Raw genomic sequence first — 15861 nt, 5'->3', positions numbered from 1 at the left:
GAAAACAAACACACCCCCATTTTACAGAAGAGGAAACGGAGGCTCAGAGAGGCCGAGTAGCTTACCTGTGATTAGCAAGGGGTAGAGATGGGATTCCGATGACACTCTGCTTCCCCACAGTCAGTCGTCAGTCTCAGAGGGCTCAGTGGACACTGTCTACTTGCTGGTTTAAAAAGGAGCCAACGCAGTGGTTGAGACGGATCCGCCTGCCGATGCAGGGGACACGGGTTCGTGCCCCGGTCCGGGAGGATCCCACGTGCCGCGGAGCGGCTGGGCCCGTGAGCCATGGCCGCTGAGCCTGCGCGTCCGGAGCCTGTGCTCCGCGGCGGGAGAGGCCACAACGGTGAGAGGCCCGCGTACCGCAAAATAAATAAATAAAATAAAAAGGAGCCAAAACTCTGAGGTTACGCTGCTGGGATTTAACCCTGGGTCTGCAGATCTCCTGGCCCCTTCCACGGCACCGTACTGCCTGGTGTAGTGTTTGCTCCTGAAGGGCAGCTGGTGGAGGTTAGAGGAAGGATAAAATGTCAGAAGTAGGAGATGAGGTGGTGCCTCTGGAGGATGCTGGTTGTACCGATGCCGTTCCTCTGGGTACAGATGCTGAACCTTCCATCTCCAGAGTCACAGTCCCCTGAGTGCAGGGGTAGCAGGGCAAAGACTAAGTAGGCAGCTGAAACACGGGAAACTTCATTGGCGGAAGGAAGGGAGGCAGGGCAACCGGGGGAGGAGCAACAGAGTGGGCAGCGGAAGCGGAGGCAGAGGAATTGGGAATTTACAGGCCCGCTGGTGGGGTCTGTACATCCCGCCCAAGATGTCTGAGGGATGCAAGGAAAAAGGTTCAATGTCTTTTGAGTTAAAATGGCTTCTAGGCTCCACCCAATAGGATGGCTACCATAAAAAAACAACAAACAGAAAACAACATGGGTTAACGAGGATGTGAACACATCAGAACCCTCGTGCAGTGACGGTGGGAATGTAAAATGCTGTAGCCCCACGGAAAACGGCGACTGTTCCTCAAACACTTATATACAGATTTGCCACATGACCCAGCAATTCCCCTCTGGGAATATACCCAAAAGAAAAGAAGTGAAAGTAGAGACTCGAACAGATATTTGCCATTCATGTTCACAGCAGCCCAAGTGTCCATCGATGGATGATGGATAACAAAATGTGATCTATATACACGATGGAATTATTATTCAACCTCAAGAAGGAAGGCAATCCTGACACCTGCTACGGCATAAATGAACCTTGAGGACATTATACTAAATGAAATAAGCCGGTCACAAAAAGACAAATACTGTATGATTCTACTTATATGAGGTCCCTAGAATAGCTAAGTTCAGAGAGACAGAAAGTAGACAGAATTGTAGCACCCACCTCAAAAGCTCATGGGATTGCATGGGACGAGGCCAGGGCACTGGAGGTAGCCAGTGGCCGTCACCCTGAGCATTCAGTTTAGACCCGGGCTGCCCACCCAGGCCCCTGTGCATACTCAGTGATCTGATCCTTTCTCCCTTCCCTGGAGGCGCCTGTGCTAAGTCTCTCGAGGGAAGAAAAGTCGACCCCATCGGGGAAAGTCTGTTCGGCTGCCGGCAGACAGCAGCTTGTGTCCATGTTTGAAATTGAGCTGCAAGCATGAAGTGGTCCCCCGCTCCCCCGGTGGCCTTCGGGAGGGGAAGTCAAATCAGAGCTTTGTCTTCCTGAGATGGGGGCTTGCACGAGATCTCAGTGGTTGTCGGAGAATGGGCGTGATTCCCCAGTGAGGCGGCCCGCTTTCTCTGGTCCAAATAAGCCAAGGCCAAAGTACTTCCTTCAAAAAATTATTCATTCCACACATTTCCCGGCAGGTTCCTCCGCCCACTGTTCCTGGGTAGCAGCTAGTCATTGACTTATCATCCCTCCCAAACCAGCAGGGCCTCCCCCCAACAGAAAGCATTCAGTTCCCAAAGCAGCATGGACCCTTCCCTGCCCGCTCCAGTCTCAGGATGCGACAACGGCTAATTTATCTTTCTCCCACCCCTCACTGCACCCACACCACCTTCATCGGCCAGAGCTGTCATTGGCCGATGGCCTCAAACATCCTCCAGCAGCCCAGCTTGTAGGGGCTTCCCCGGGCAACCTCGCTGGCCTCCAAGCTGGACAGGTGTAATGTCTGGTGTCCTCAAACTGCCCATCACAGCAGTGGAGGGTGGCCAACTCCCTCCCATCACTGGCACCCAGGGACAGACGGATGGGCCCAGAAGGATCGCAGGTCCTGACGCTGTGCGGCCTTCAGAGCTGGGTACTGGCGGATGCAGTGCGAAGCCCTCCCTGAGTGAATCAGTGTGGTCCTCGTGCTCCAGTCCTCGGGAACCAACAGCTCTGTCCGTCAGGGCCAGATCCCACCGACGGACATTGAGGCAAGAGGCGAAAGCGTGAAGGTGACCCGAAGGGCCCTCCAAGGCAGGTGATGGCAAGCACAGCGGTGACACCTGTGAGCAAGCTGGGCTGCGGGTTTGGAGAAGGCTTTCCTTCTCTTCTTTGTCCTCCCAACCTGGGCTGGAGGATGCCTGCCTCTTCATGCACCCTCCAGGACATGGGAGGGCTCGTCCTCTCCTCCTCGGAGGGAAGGGGCAGGCAGAGGGCTGTGAATCACATAAAAGAAGTCTCCCAATGCCCTTGAACCTACAGCGATGCAATTCTCTGCTAATGAGAGAACTAAGCCTGGTAATGGGACGTTGCTAGTGATTCGCTACTAGGGGCCACATGGGGAGCAAAATACCATTTTACACTCTTAATAAAAAATCATTCATACCCTTTCCTGGGTAACTCAACAGGATCCGAATAAGCACCGTTACAAAAATAGGTTTTCTCTTGTCTTGTCTCTATTTTTCTTCCTTTGTTATGCTGCTATGAGATGCTTACCTCATGAGCTGGTCTCAGAGTAGAAATAATAATAAAGATTCCATGCTCTGATATAAAATGAGCCTAAAAAGAACACCTGGATCCCACAAAGCAGGCACCGGAAAGTGGCTGGAAACTGGGGTGTTTGGGTTCAATTCAATTCAGTGACGCAGCAAAATGTCTTAAGAGACAAAACACAGACTTGCCAACAATGGAGAGGAGGTGATTTCTGCTTGGAAGGGGCCACTTCTGAGCCTTTTATTGAAACAGGAGCGACTTGGGGGTCAGCAGCCTTGCAGCAATTTTAAAAAGCAAACTCCCAAGGTGCAGGCGAGGGCCTGCAGTCAGCAGATCAGTGTGGTTTCTCTTGCCCGTGGGCCTGCAAGTGGCCGGCGGGACCGGGGTCAGGTGGAGGCCGGGCTGTCCATGGTGGACAGGAGGTGAATGATCCGGGCCCGCTCGGCCGGGCTGACGTGCTGACATATGTACACCACGGAGTCCACGGCCACCTCGGGGTTTTCTTGAACCAGGCTGCATGGGAGGGGAAAGAAGGGCGAGGTCATTCCTGCCCCTGAGTTCAATGGGCCCTACGGCAGCCCCAGATCCCTGTGCAGGGCCCCTTCCCATTCCTGGGGGAGGGCAGCCAACCACCCAGAGCTCCCAACACTCTTCCTGCTGTGGTCACTGTCACGCGAGTCCTGGCTTTTGCGCTCGCTGACAAGTCCAAGAGGTGGGTGGGCAGGCGGGGCAGGCACTCACCCTCGGATGGTCTTGAGGACAGAGTCTCGCTTCAAGTACTCTATGTTCTCGCGGATGGTGGAGCGCAGCCCCTCCCCCGCCTGCCAATGCTGCTCCAGCCACTGCACCGCTGTCTGGTTGTTGTCCCACAGGTAGGCCTGGGGAGCGAACAGAGGCTGCGTCAGGGAGGGACACCCTGCCGGGCGGGGCTCCCCCTCGGGCCCCCCTTGGCCCCCGCCTGCCAGCCCACCCATCTCTGCCCCAGGCCCACCTTGACGGCCCCCTCCATCTCCATGAACCAGCGGCGCAGCATGGACTGGACGTGCACGTGGCTGAGGTCGCTGCAGGCCTGCAGGACCTCCTGCTTGACCTGGTCCTCCAGCAGCAGGCGACGCAGGCGCCAGTACAGGAAGGTGCGGGCAGTCTTCCAATCCAGGATGTCCTGCGGACAAGCCCCGAGCCTGAGCCCCCAGAAACGGTGGGGCAGGGGACTCAGGAGGCTGCCGGGGCCCGGCCCTGTGCTGGGGAAGGCTCTGGGACCATTCCCATTTTACAGGCCGGGAAACTGAGGCTTGGGGAGGCGGCAGAGGCAGGACACTGCCAGGTCTCTAGGCTGCCTCTCCTGGGGAACAAACCTGGCGCCCACGTCCACCTCCAGACACAGAACACGGGCTCACCAGAGGTACGGAGGGCTTAGGCGAGGTAGGAAGGAGCACGGGACGCAGGGCGAGCAGGACTGGGGATGTCCTCGTGGGGACAGGGCAATAGGGCGGGGTTGTGATGGTCAGTGGTGGGTGAATGCAGGGTGGGAACAATGGTTCACAAATCTGGACCAGCAGTTCTAAACACACACAGAGGTTAGACTGGTGGTTCCCAAACTTGGCTACCTATTGGAGTTTCTTGGGGATCTGAAAAAAATATATACTGATGTCTGGCTTCTCCCCACTCCCACCACCCATATTCTGATTTAATTGGTCCGGAGAGCCACCTAGGCACTAGGATTTTTTTTTGTTTTAAAGCTCCCCAGGTGATTCTAACGTGTGGCATTTGACTCATCCCAAAGCCCTGAGCCCAAATATCCTCTGTGTGTTGGAAACCAGGTGACCTTAGGATGGGCCATTCGCGCCGACCCTAGACCTGCAGGCTCTTACAGAGATGGTACCCTTCTCCAACATCCTGCTGGGCTTGTCGTGGAGGTCGGCGAACTGCACCGCCACCTGGTGGTAGATGGGCAGCAGCAGGTCCTCCCGGGCCTTCAGCTGGCCCTCCAGCTCCTTGCGGTGCTTGTCGGAGAGCTCAGACATTCCTGCAGGCAAGGGCAAGAACCAGGGTGGGCAAGACAGGCCTCAGCTTTAACTCTGATAATGCCCAGAAGTCAAGTCGCTCGTGCAGTCTCAAAAATGCATCCAGATTTGCAAGACAGCATTCAACGCGCAACTTCAAATTTATCCCCTTTTATCAGGCCTGTTGTGCTTACAGGACACTATCAGTTACCATTTTTAATATATATGGTAAAATCTAATAAGGGAATATTATAAACAAGTCTATGCCAATTCGATAATTTAGATGAAATAGACCAATTCCTTGAAATATACAAACTATGAAAGCTCACCTAAGAGGAAACAGATTAAACTGAACATTCCTATATATAATAAAGAAGTTGAATTTGTAGTTAGAAACCTGCTATCAAAGATTTAAAGACATAGTGCCAATTCAAACTCAGAAAATAGGAGGAAACACTTCTCAACTCACCCTGTGATATCAGCATTACCCTGATACCAAATCAAAGAAATTATACACCCGTCATCACCATCATCATAAATCCTGTGAATTTATGACACAGATCAGTCATAAAGACACTGACACCTAACATGGACTTTTAAAGAGAATTACACCTAAAGTTACAAGTGAAACAAAGCTGTCACTCAAACAAAAATATGTCTGATGGAAAAATTCTAAAGGGTAATTTTGCTACCAAAATTCTAATGTTTCTTATTGGCTCGAAATACTTCAATTATTATATCTTGTGTGTGCCGAGAAATACATTCACTAAGGCACAGTGTATATTTTTCAGTGTGCTGAGAAATACATTCACTAAGGCACAGTGTATATTTTTCAATGTTGAAGGAGTTGATACATGTATGTGAACATTTAAAATATCTCATAATTTTTGCTGCTGTGTTTCGGTATGTCTTCACTATTTTTAACATACCAGAAACCTCCAGCAATGAGAGGGCTGAGCCTCTGTTGACCTCTGAGAAGTGATTCATTTCCGACCCACTCACCTAGCTGTTCCACAAGCTTCTGGTAAATTGGGTCGATTCTTCTCATGGTCTTTACCAGATCTTTCTTCCGGTACTTAATCTCAACTGTTCCCTCTGGCTCCAGAACACTCGCTCTGAAAAAAACAGCAGCGGGTGGGGGTGGTGTGTGAGGTATCCCCCAGCAAGCGACAGCCAGAGGACACGGCAGGGGGAGGCAAGACAGCCAGGAAATCTGGTGTCAGTCCTCTGCTCTTTCACTGACTCACTGTGTGACCCTTGGCAAGTCACTTCCCCTCTCTGGTCATCTGCTTCTACATCCATAGAATGAAGAACTAAACCAGCTTTTAAAATAAAGTGTTCTGGGACTTCCCTGGCGGTCCAGCGGTTCACACTCCGTGCTTCCACTGCAGGGGGCGTGGGTTTGATTCCTGGTCGGGGAACTAAGATCTCACATGCCTCATGGTGAGGCCAAAAAGTAAAAAATGGAATGGACTATTCTGAACTCTGGAAGGCCCTTTCAGCTCCAAGAGCGTATGACTTTCTCCAGAACAACATAAGCCTCGAGCTCTTCAGCCACAGTCCTTTGTGGCCTTCCTAATCTCTGCTCTCCTAGGGCCAGGGTACTGTTTCTGATCTCCTTAAAGCACACAAAGGCACACTGAGGGATCCAAGGTATGAGTGACCCTCTCATTCCCAACTCTCTCACTCACCCCTCAGGCTCCCCCTGCCCCCTTTTCTTTTGATAGCATGGAAACCCTGAGCAATACTATATGTAGCTCTGAGCTTCCTGGTGGCCAGAGTGAAAAGTTAATGATGACCCCATTCAAGGCTGTTCTCGTCCTGAGTCTTCCTGGAGGGTGATCTCAGCAGCCTTCCATGAAGGTCTAGGGCCACTGAAGGCAGGGCAGGTTTGGCTCATTTGCACCATATCACAATGCCTAACCCACCGCCTGAGACATAGGAGGTACCTACTAAATATTCATTGGATTAAGGAATGAATAAGGGAATAGACACAGGAAGAAGGTGCCTATCTATATTTTGGGCAGAACTACTCTTGAAGCCTTTAGAGTCTACACAGCATTTGGCATAGTCTTCATTTTGAAGGCACTCAAACACTGAGTTGCAAGTATTATTGTAATTATCCTTTCTGTAAGAGTTCCTGGGATGAATTCCTGATTCAAAAAAAAAAAAAAGTGCCAAGAAGGTTTCTCTCCCCTGAAGAACTGGTATCCTCTCATGCAAGTATTCATTCAGTCATTTGTTTGGCCAGTATTTCCCAAGCACCCACTAGGAGTCAGGCACTGTACTGGGCCCTGGGTTATATAAAACTGAAAAAAACCCAGTCTCTACAGAAGAGCTTTGGGAGAGACTCAGAGTCTAGTAAGAACTAGATGACTGGTCATATTTCCCTTTTCATCCTGGCTGCCAGGAAGCTCAGATGCTTTGGGTCTTTCTTAATTTGATTACAAACTTCCTTGGGAAGCAGGTGAGTATAAGTGATGAAAGAAGAGACAATTCCTCCACCACTTCTGGGCTCCAGCCACTAATTCTACTGAGACCATCCAGTCACACACTGGATGCTAGTTTCAGATTGGTAAAACTGGAGGCTCTCTGTCCCTTCAGAAACTCAGAACACCCCTGTGATCCTCAAGCCAGTGGCTCAAAGGTGATGGGGCCTAAGGACTGGGAGTGAGAACAAGAAAAGGCTAAGGTGGGTTGGGGGTGGCGCATCCACCTGCTCTCTTTGTCCGCGTATATTTCTATGCACAGTGGGTTGATGGAGGTGTCCATGACCGCCCAGGAGCCTCCCCGGAGCTCCGCGCAGGGCGGGATGTAGATCAGGACAGGCTGTTTGTACTTCCGGAGGCCATCCACGATGTAGGCTCCAAACTTCAGCACCTGGTCGTACATGTCTGAAAGGCAAGGCAGCCGCCCGGTGAGGTGACTGCAGGCCCCGGTCTTCGCTGTCCTGGGGGTTCTGGGAGAGCGTGGTCAGCTGGGAGGCTGTACAGCGCTACGGAAAGACTCTCACTGGGCCGAGAGGCAGGAACCGGCCCAGGCACAGATTGCTCCCTAAGTGCTCACGGGACCTTGGACGGGTCCCCCTCCCTTCCTGGGCCTCAGTGTCCGCACCTGGAAAAAGAGGCACAGAACGATTTCTAAGATTCCTTCCAGCTCTGACTCCGAGATGCACCTGGCCTGTCCCACTATTCCCAGAACGGAACCCTCCCCAACAATAACACAGGCCCTTCGCTCCTGTCCACAGGCAGATGGTCCTTACTTTCTACCAAGAGGCGTCCATCCACTACCAGGCACCCTACGTGGTAACAACAGCACCATAACAAAATCCACCATAATCACACTGGGAGTAAACACCACGTGCCAGTGATGGGCTCAGCGAGTCCTCACCTTGGCCCCTGAGTTGGTCTTATTCTTACTCCCCTCATAGAGGAAGGAAACTGCGGCTCGGAGCAGTCACCCACCCAGCAAGGATTCAGACCAGGTCTGCCGGCCCCTGTCCGGCTCTTTCCTCAACATCCCACTGATGGTCACCGTATCTTGAAGTGCGCTTGGTGGCTTCAAAAGCACTTGCCTGACTGTCAGGTCACTGATGCTCACAGCAGCCCCCTGAGGAGGGCAGGCGCCTTCTCCCCATCTTACCAAGCGGGGAGGTGACAGCCCAGGTCACTGGGCAGCTTCCCGGGGCCGCCCCTGCCTCCCCTGCCACTCCTGGTGTGACCGTGACCTCTAGCAAGTCACACCAGTCACCCTCAGTTCCTCAACTGTAAAACGGGCAGCGTTACCTGAATGGCTCAGGGTTGGGGGAGCTGAGCTAAAGTGATGGTGGGACCCCGAGGGGGCTGTCCTGAGTGCTGACCCCGAGGCTTCAGGGCACCCACAAGGAAGGCCACTTTACCTTTCATGCCACCGGAGAACCCCCTCCAGTTGGCAAAGATCATGAGGGGCAACTTCTCCCGGTTGAAATCCTGGATGGCCTGCGCTGTCTTGTAGGCCGAGTCTGGGAACCACACCTGGCCGGCCTGCTGGATTATCTGGAACACAGAGTGGCCTGGGTCCGATTCCTCTGTGCAAGGGCAGCCCCGGAACACGGGACGGCCACACACTTCACCCCGGAGGACAGGCAGTCTGATTTGAGTTGGCACCAAGCCAACAGCTCGTCTGTAACCCTCAGACACGTGACCCTCACGCTGCAGCCCAGGGAGGTTCCCGTTGCCCACTGACAGGCACCAAGCTAGAAGAGGCCACTGAGTGGGGTCCGAGGACCTGCCCTCTGACTTCTGAACTCCTCCCAGTATGCGGTGTGGCCCACCCTAGAAATAGCAACAGCGATGGGGGCTGGAGGTGGGAGGGATTCCTAGGGACCCGTCATCCTCTGAGGAAGACAGTGCAGAGCATATGCACCCCACAGAGTGTGCTGAAGCCCCCCCAGGGCCAAGGACTCCCCTGAGTCTCTGAGCGGGAAAGACAGACGTGTGACCACCTAAGACCCACTCTTGTCAGCTGAGCCAGCCAACACAGCAGCCCCAGCAAAACTACCGTGAGATGTCACCTCACACCTGTCAGAATGGCTATCATCAAAAAGTCTACAATAACGAATGTTGGTGAGGATGTGGACGAAAGGGAACCGTCGTACGATGCTGGTGGGAATGTTAATTGGTGCAGCTACTCTGGAAAACAGTAAGGACGTTTCTCAAAAAGCTAAAAATAGAACTAGCAGACAATCTGGCACTTCTACTCCTGGGTATATATCCAAAGAAAACAAAAACACTAATTTGAAAAGATACACGCACCCCAATGTTCATAGCAGCACTATTTACAATAGCCAAGACATGGAAGGAACCCAAGTGCCCACCAACAGATGAATGGATAAAGAAGATGTGGTATATATATACAATGGACTACTATTCAACCATTAAAAAGAATGAAATTCTGACATTTGCAGCAATGTGGATGGACCTAGAGAATATTATACTTAGTGAAATAAGTCAGAGAGAGAAAGACAAACACAGGATGATATCACTTATATGTAGAATCTAAAAAATAATACAGATGAACATATACGCAAAACAGAAACAGGCTCACAGATAGAAAACAAACTAGTGGTTACCGAAGGTGAAAGGGAAGGCGGGAGGGGCATATTAGGGGTACGGGATTAAGAGATACAAACTGCAATGTATAAAATAGATAAGCAACAAGGATCTATTGTATAGCACAGGGAACTATAGCCATTATCTTGTAATAACTTTTAATGGAGCATAATCTGTAAAAATGCTGAATCACTGTGCCGTATACCTGAAATGAATATGATAATGTAAGTACACTACACTTCAATTAAAAAAAAACCAAAACGACACGAAAATAGCAGCCCCAGCTCCCTGGCCCCTAACCTTGGCCTCGGAATCCAGGTTGGCAGGGTCTGCGGGCACAGCCAACTCCACTGTCCGTGTCTCTGCAGCGATCACTCCGACGGGGATCCCCCCGAGCCTGCAAGGTGGAGCACAAGGGAACTGGGGCGCTGGGCAGCATCCCAGGCAGATTCGGGGAGCGGTGGGTCCAGCCAGCTCGAGCTGGTATTCTACGGGCATAGGGGCTGGGTCCTGGGTGGCCGGGATGAGGGCATACAGAAGACTGTTTTCAGTCTGGCAGGTTATTCTACCGGAAGGCAAAGCAGCAGCCCCAAAGCAGTGAAAAGCCTCACAAACTAGCAGGCTGGCAAGGTCCTCTGGGTGCCCTTGTTGGGGCAACAGCGGCCATGTTTGGGGGGAGGGTCAGGCCAGTGCAGGGACGGTGGCAGCACTGTCCACTAGAACTTTCCTTGATGATGGCCACGTTCTCCATCTGCCTGACCAGTGTGGCAGCCGCGAGCTGCACGTGACCACTGAGCATTTGCAATGCGGCAGGGACAGCGGAGGAACTGAATATGTGTCACGCTCTTTCACTGTAACTCATCTGAATTTGAACTGTCACGTGTGGCCAGCAGCTACCACGGTGGACAGCGTGGGTCCAGACACCACGTCACATCTGGAAAAGGGCTGAGGGATGCTGAGCCTGAAGGAGCTTCAGTCGTGGGGAGTCCGTGGCATCGGTATCTATCACCGCTTACCACTGGCTGCCCCCGGCCACAGGCGGCACTTAATTACTCTCATTTACACTCCCAACAGTTGTATGAGGCAGGTTTGGGGAGAGCAGTCTTCAAATAGAGAGCTTCCTTATGGAGGGAGGAGTAGATTTCATCTCATGTTTAATAAACATATTAAAAAAAATAAAACACTTATGGAGAAGCAGCTAAGTTCCAATACTAGGCTTAGTATTTTCATAGTAATTGCAGGGAGGTAAACAGTAGCAACGATAATGACAGTGATGGGAGCTGCTACCACCTGTGGAGTGGTTATGACTTTTTAAAAGCTTTTTGTTTATTTATTATTTATTTTTTAATGTTTTGGCCGCGTTGTGTGGCATGCGGGATCTCAGTTCCCTGACCAGGGAGCAAACCTGCGCCCCCTGCGGTGGAAGCGTGGAGTCTTCACCACTCGACCGCCAGGGAGCTCCTTGTTTATATTTTAAGTGCCTAACGTACGTTATCTCTTCTAATCATCACAACAATCCTTTGGGGTGGGGGAGGTGTCGAACTATTACCCCCATTTTACAGGTGAGGATGTAAAGGCCCAGAGAGCTCAGGTCCAAGTCCAAACCTGGACTTGAAGCAACTACATCGTGTCAGGAATCTGAGTGGTAAATTATGAGGATGCTGCTTTGGGCTCCATATAAAGAGGAACTTTTGGGGCTTCCCTGGTGGCGCGGTGGTTGAGAGTCCGCCTGCCGATGCAGGGGACACGGGTTCGTGCCCCGGTCCGGGAAGATCCCACATGCCGCGGAGCGGCTGGGCCCGTGAGCCACACCTACTGAGCCTGCGCGTCTGGAGCCTGTGCTCCGCAACAAGAAAGGCCGCGATAGTGAGAGGCCTGCGCACCGTGATGAAGAGTGGCCCCCCGCTTGCCACGACTAAAGAAAGCCCTCGCACAGAAACGAAGACCCAACCCAGCAAAAATAAATTAATTAATTAAAAAAAAAAAAAAAAAAAAAGCTCCATTAAAGAGGAACTTTTGGGCAGCTGGAGTGATCCAAAAAGATAAGGGCTACACCACTGAGGAATGAGAGGCTCCGCTTTCAAAGCATTCAAGCATTTAAGCCTTCTGCCAGCTATGGTCTACAACAGGGGTTCCTGCCTGTGGCCCTCCTGAAATGGGAGTTCAGAGTTCTGACTGTCTGCGCAGTTTCCGGGGGGAGTACCACCTTCTGATTCCCAAAGGGGTCCATGGCCCCCCTGGCTAGGGAGCCCTGCCCCAGGGGCAGACACGAGGGGCAAGGGTGCTGGCCCCCAGCAAGAGGTTGGCTGAGATGGCTTCTAAAGCCACAGACAAATCCAGACTTTATGAAGAAGTTCATCATCCAGAAAACCATCCCCCCTGCCCCCCACTGGTTTTTCTTTCAGAAAATCCTGGGACCAGGAAAAAAGTGTCCCTAGGGGCCAGCTAGGAGGAAAGAATCCCTGGCTTTGTACCTGGGAGTCCCAATACCTGGGGAGGCCAGGTGTGTGCTGCCTGCCCCAACCTCAGGGTTACCTTGCTCGTCCCGTGACCACGGTCTGGGCCCAGGGCACCATGATTTCCTTGAAACTGCCCTGGTCGAAGAATCCACTCTGCCAGGATCCCTTCAGGGCTGTGGGCAGAAGCGCAGAAGCCCAGGTCAGGGGCCGGGTTGATAAGGGCCCCCCTCAGCGTCCGCCTGGAGGAGCTGGCTGCTCTCCTGTCTCTAAGGACAGCCTGACCTTGACAGCCCAAATACCTTTTTTCCTGGAAAACTACACAGATACCGACCCTTCCCCCGCCCCCCAACACACAAAACCAGGGCTGCAAAAAATACAGCAAGTCAGGAATTCAGTCCATAAGAACATCCAACTATATACATCAACTCCTGTCAAGGCCAAACACAAGGAGACCCTAATCACAGTCTCTGCCTTTTCTTCCCAAGAGGCAAAGAGAGCTGATGGATGCCTTTGGAAGGTAGGATTTCAAGAAGGGACCACCTGCCCCAAAAAACTCATCGCTGACATGGTGGCCGCAGCTTCAAAACCATATAACTGGGAAGAAAGTGTTCAATTTGAGAGAGAGAGAATGAATGTGATGATGTCAATTGCAGCCATCCCTGGAGAGGACGTGGGGCCAGGAATCCACACCACGGTGTAAATGACTGCAGTTTGGACACGAGGTGCCAGGTAGCATGAGAGATCTCAAGTTGCAGGAGTGGGAGGTTGGGCTTCTGGGAACAAACAGCCCAGCCTCAGTGTCTGCCTGGGGGCTGGCCCGACTAGCCGGAGAAAACTGTCAGTAACGTATCAGGCGTTTTTTAAATCAAGATAAAGCCAGTGCTCGCAGGCGAGAGAGCCCAAGAGAAATGGCAGAGGGAGAAGCAGGGCATGGGGCTTCTTCTGCTGGCAAGGCCTGGCACGCTCCTGGCAGCACGTCCCCTGCCCCACACAGCTGGATGGGGAGGCCAAGTTCTAAAGGGGACAGTGTGTGAAATTCTAGACTCGGGATTGTGGTAACAGGGGCGGCTCAGCTTTCCTGTTCTGGTTGCTCCGAATGTAATCAAATACCTCCAGGAGGCCTACCTGTCCCTTTGAGAGAGAGAGAGACAGAAAGAGAAAGTGAGAGAGAAAGAATTGTGCGTGTGAAAGCATGTGGGTGCACATGGGTGTGTTTGCACATGTGTGTGCACATCTATCCATGTGAATCTGCAAACGTGGAGACAGAAGAGGCTAAGTTGCTCGTCCTGAGTAAACTCATGGCGAATTACCTTATTAGGTTTAGCCAAATAGAAAAAGAAAGAGAGAGAGAAGCATTCTTCTCTTTGAAACCCTGATGTCACAGCACCAGAGTTTCCACCTATGTAACCACATTTGGGGAAATTTGGGGAGGGCGCCCATGACCTCTGCTACCCTTCACCTCCATCCATCAGCTCCAGAAACCAGAGGCTGTTTCCAACCCTTCTTGGTCAATAGCTCAGGAAAAGCTTAGAGAAAAATCTCCATTCCTCCACCCCCTTTGCATTCGATCTCAGGTGTATCCCTCTGAGATATCTGACCAAGTAACAGTGGTTCTATCGACACGTTCCTTTATCCCAGGTGCAGAAAAGAAGCCCCAAGACCCAGGTCTCAGGCAAAGCCCTTTAGGACTTACTTGGGTGAGGCCTTCCTGCAAGCAACCAGCGGGGGTCATAGGGTGAGCGAGATGGTTGGAATTCAATCTCTCTGTCAATGGGGTCAGTGGGTGTGATGATTGGGACAGGGCTGCGATTATCCTAGAAAAGAAAGCCAGGTCTCCAACTCAGTCCTCTGTGCTTGTCAATAACGTCTGCAGCCTGCTCTTTGCCCTCCTCTCCTCCTCTGGTGGTGATGCCTGGTTACGTGACAGAAGCTCAACCCCAAATAGCTCATCACCACATTTACGAGTAGCATTTGGTGAGGGGCCTAGTAAGCGCCGGGCTTTACACATCATGTCACTTAACCATCATGATAACACCCTGGGGTGGGTGCTATTGTTACTCCCATTTCACAGATGAGGAAACCGAGGCTCAGAAAGATTAAGAGATGGTCCTGAGGCCTCATTACTACGGAGGAGGAAGCCAAGAATCAAATCGAGCCTGACTGCAAAGCTTGAGGATTCTCTGTTGTCCAATGTTACCTCTTTTGATGAGAGGAAATGCCACCTTTTTGTTGTTGTTGTTAGAGAACAGCCTTTTATTCTGTTTGTTCAGGCACCAACCATCGACTATTCCCTTAGAGAATTTACAATGCCACTGAAATAGTACAGAGGTGATTTTTTTTTGTAAATTAAGTATAAACTATTTCCCTGGGTATAAAGAGGATATTTAGCAATTAACTTTCTGAGTTGTGGGATTAACAAACAAAGATTTAAAAATAAATATTAAAGTTGCTGATTGTTGTTCGACATTAAAATTCAAAGCACCTTGTGTGTAAAAGTCTAGCTGTATTATCTCAGGGTAATTCGTTTGCTCGTAATCGTCATACAGGATGGCATGTACATTTTAGAGGCTTGTTTCCACCCACTCACTGGCCATATTACCTTGGACAAGGCACTGCATTTCTTTAAATCTCAATTTCCTTATCTGTAAAGTGGTAATAATAATAGCGACTCTCCGATAGGGCTGTTGTGAGGATTTAACAACATTATGAAGATAAAGGGCTTCACATAATGACTTTAGTAAGTGCTCAGCAAACATCAGTGATGACTCTTAAATCTTGGTCTTGGTGTAGGAGTTGTAAGAACTCTATTTTGTTTTTAAATGCATTAAATACATCATTCCACATTTAACACATGTCCACCCACACTGAAATTGCCACCTCTTTCTAAAGGATTGACAGAGAGCATCCTTACAACGGCATTAAAAAAAAAGCAAAGAACAGCAAGTACAGGGCTTGGTATCAGAGAGGGAAGGAGGGAGGAGTAAAGAAAAATTAAACCCAGACACATCTTCAATGCTCCCTGTTCCCCACACCACCTGGCAAATGAACTTGACAACAGAGTCTTCCAGGCTCTTAGCTCCAGGGGGGGATACTGCACCTTTGGCATATAGGACAGCCACTCCAGGATGGTACAAACACCCTCGAAGTCGTCCGGCACGGTGACGTGGGAGACACCATTGTAATGCATGATCTGCACGCCGCCCAGCTGGTTGTTGGATGTGTAAACGTCTCTGCCCAGGACCTGCTTTGACATGGCAGGGTTAGCAAGGTTCTGTTCGGAAGTCATCTCCCTCAGTGGTCCTCAACCCTGGCTGCATGTTAGAATCATCTGGGAGCTTTCAAGAGTCCCGATGCCCTGGCTGTACCCAGACCAATTGCATCAGAATCTTTGGTATTTTCTTTTTT

The 15861-nt window shown here is 51.2% G+C and overlaps 1 protein-coding gene across 1 annotated transcript in view; it reads right to left on the bottom strand.

The window, feature by feature from the left end:
• Positions 1 to 1100: 1100 nt before the first annotated feature.
• Positions 1101 to 15861, bottom strand: part of ACACB (acetyl-CoA carboxylase beta) — a 146321-nt gene continuing 131560 nt past the window's right edge. Inside the window, exons 43-53 of the mRNA XM_032654348.1 lie at positions 15554 to 15697; positions 14150 to 14270; positions 12533 to 12629; positions 10298 to 10394; positions 8806 to 8941; positions 7624 to 7801; positions 5910 to 6022; positions 4776 to 4930; positions 3896 to 4066; positions 3646 to 3782; positions 1101 to 3417 (exon numbers count right to left, since the gene is read on the bottom strand). Of these exons, the coding sequence (XP_032510239.1) occupies positions 3291 to 3417; positions 3646 to 3782; positions 3896 to 4066; positions 4776 to 4930; positions 5910 to 6022; positions 7624 to 7801; positions 8806 to 8941; positions 10298 to 10394; positions 12533 to 12629; positions 14150 to 14270; positions 15554 to 15697 (1476 nt within the window). The 3' untranslated portion in view covers positions 1101 to 3290. The remainder of the gene's footprint in view (positions 3418 to 3645; positions 3783 to 3895; positions 4067 to 4775; positions 4931 to 5909; positions 6023 to 7623; positions 7802 to 8805; positions 8942 to 10297; positions 10395 to 12532; positions 12630 to 14149; positions 14271 to 15553; positions 15698 to 15861) is intronic.

Source organism: Phocoena sinus, chromosome 14 (genome assembly GCF_008692025.1).
Source record: "Phocoena sinus isolate mPhoSin1 chromosome 14, mPhoSin1.pri, whole genome shotgun sequence".
Taxonomy (NCBI): Eukaryota; Metazoa; Chordata; class Mammalia; order Artiodactyla; family Phocoenidae; genus Phocoena; species Phocoena sinus.
The sequence above is the reverse complement of the archived record's forward strand: the minus strand, read 5'-3'. Positions and strand labels throughout refer to the sequence as shown.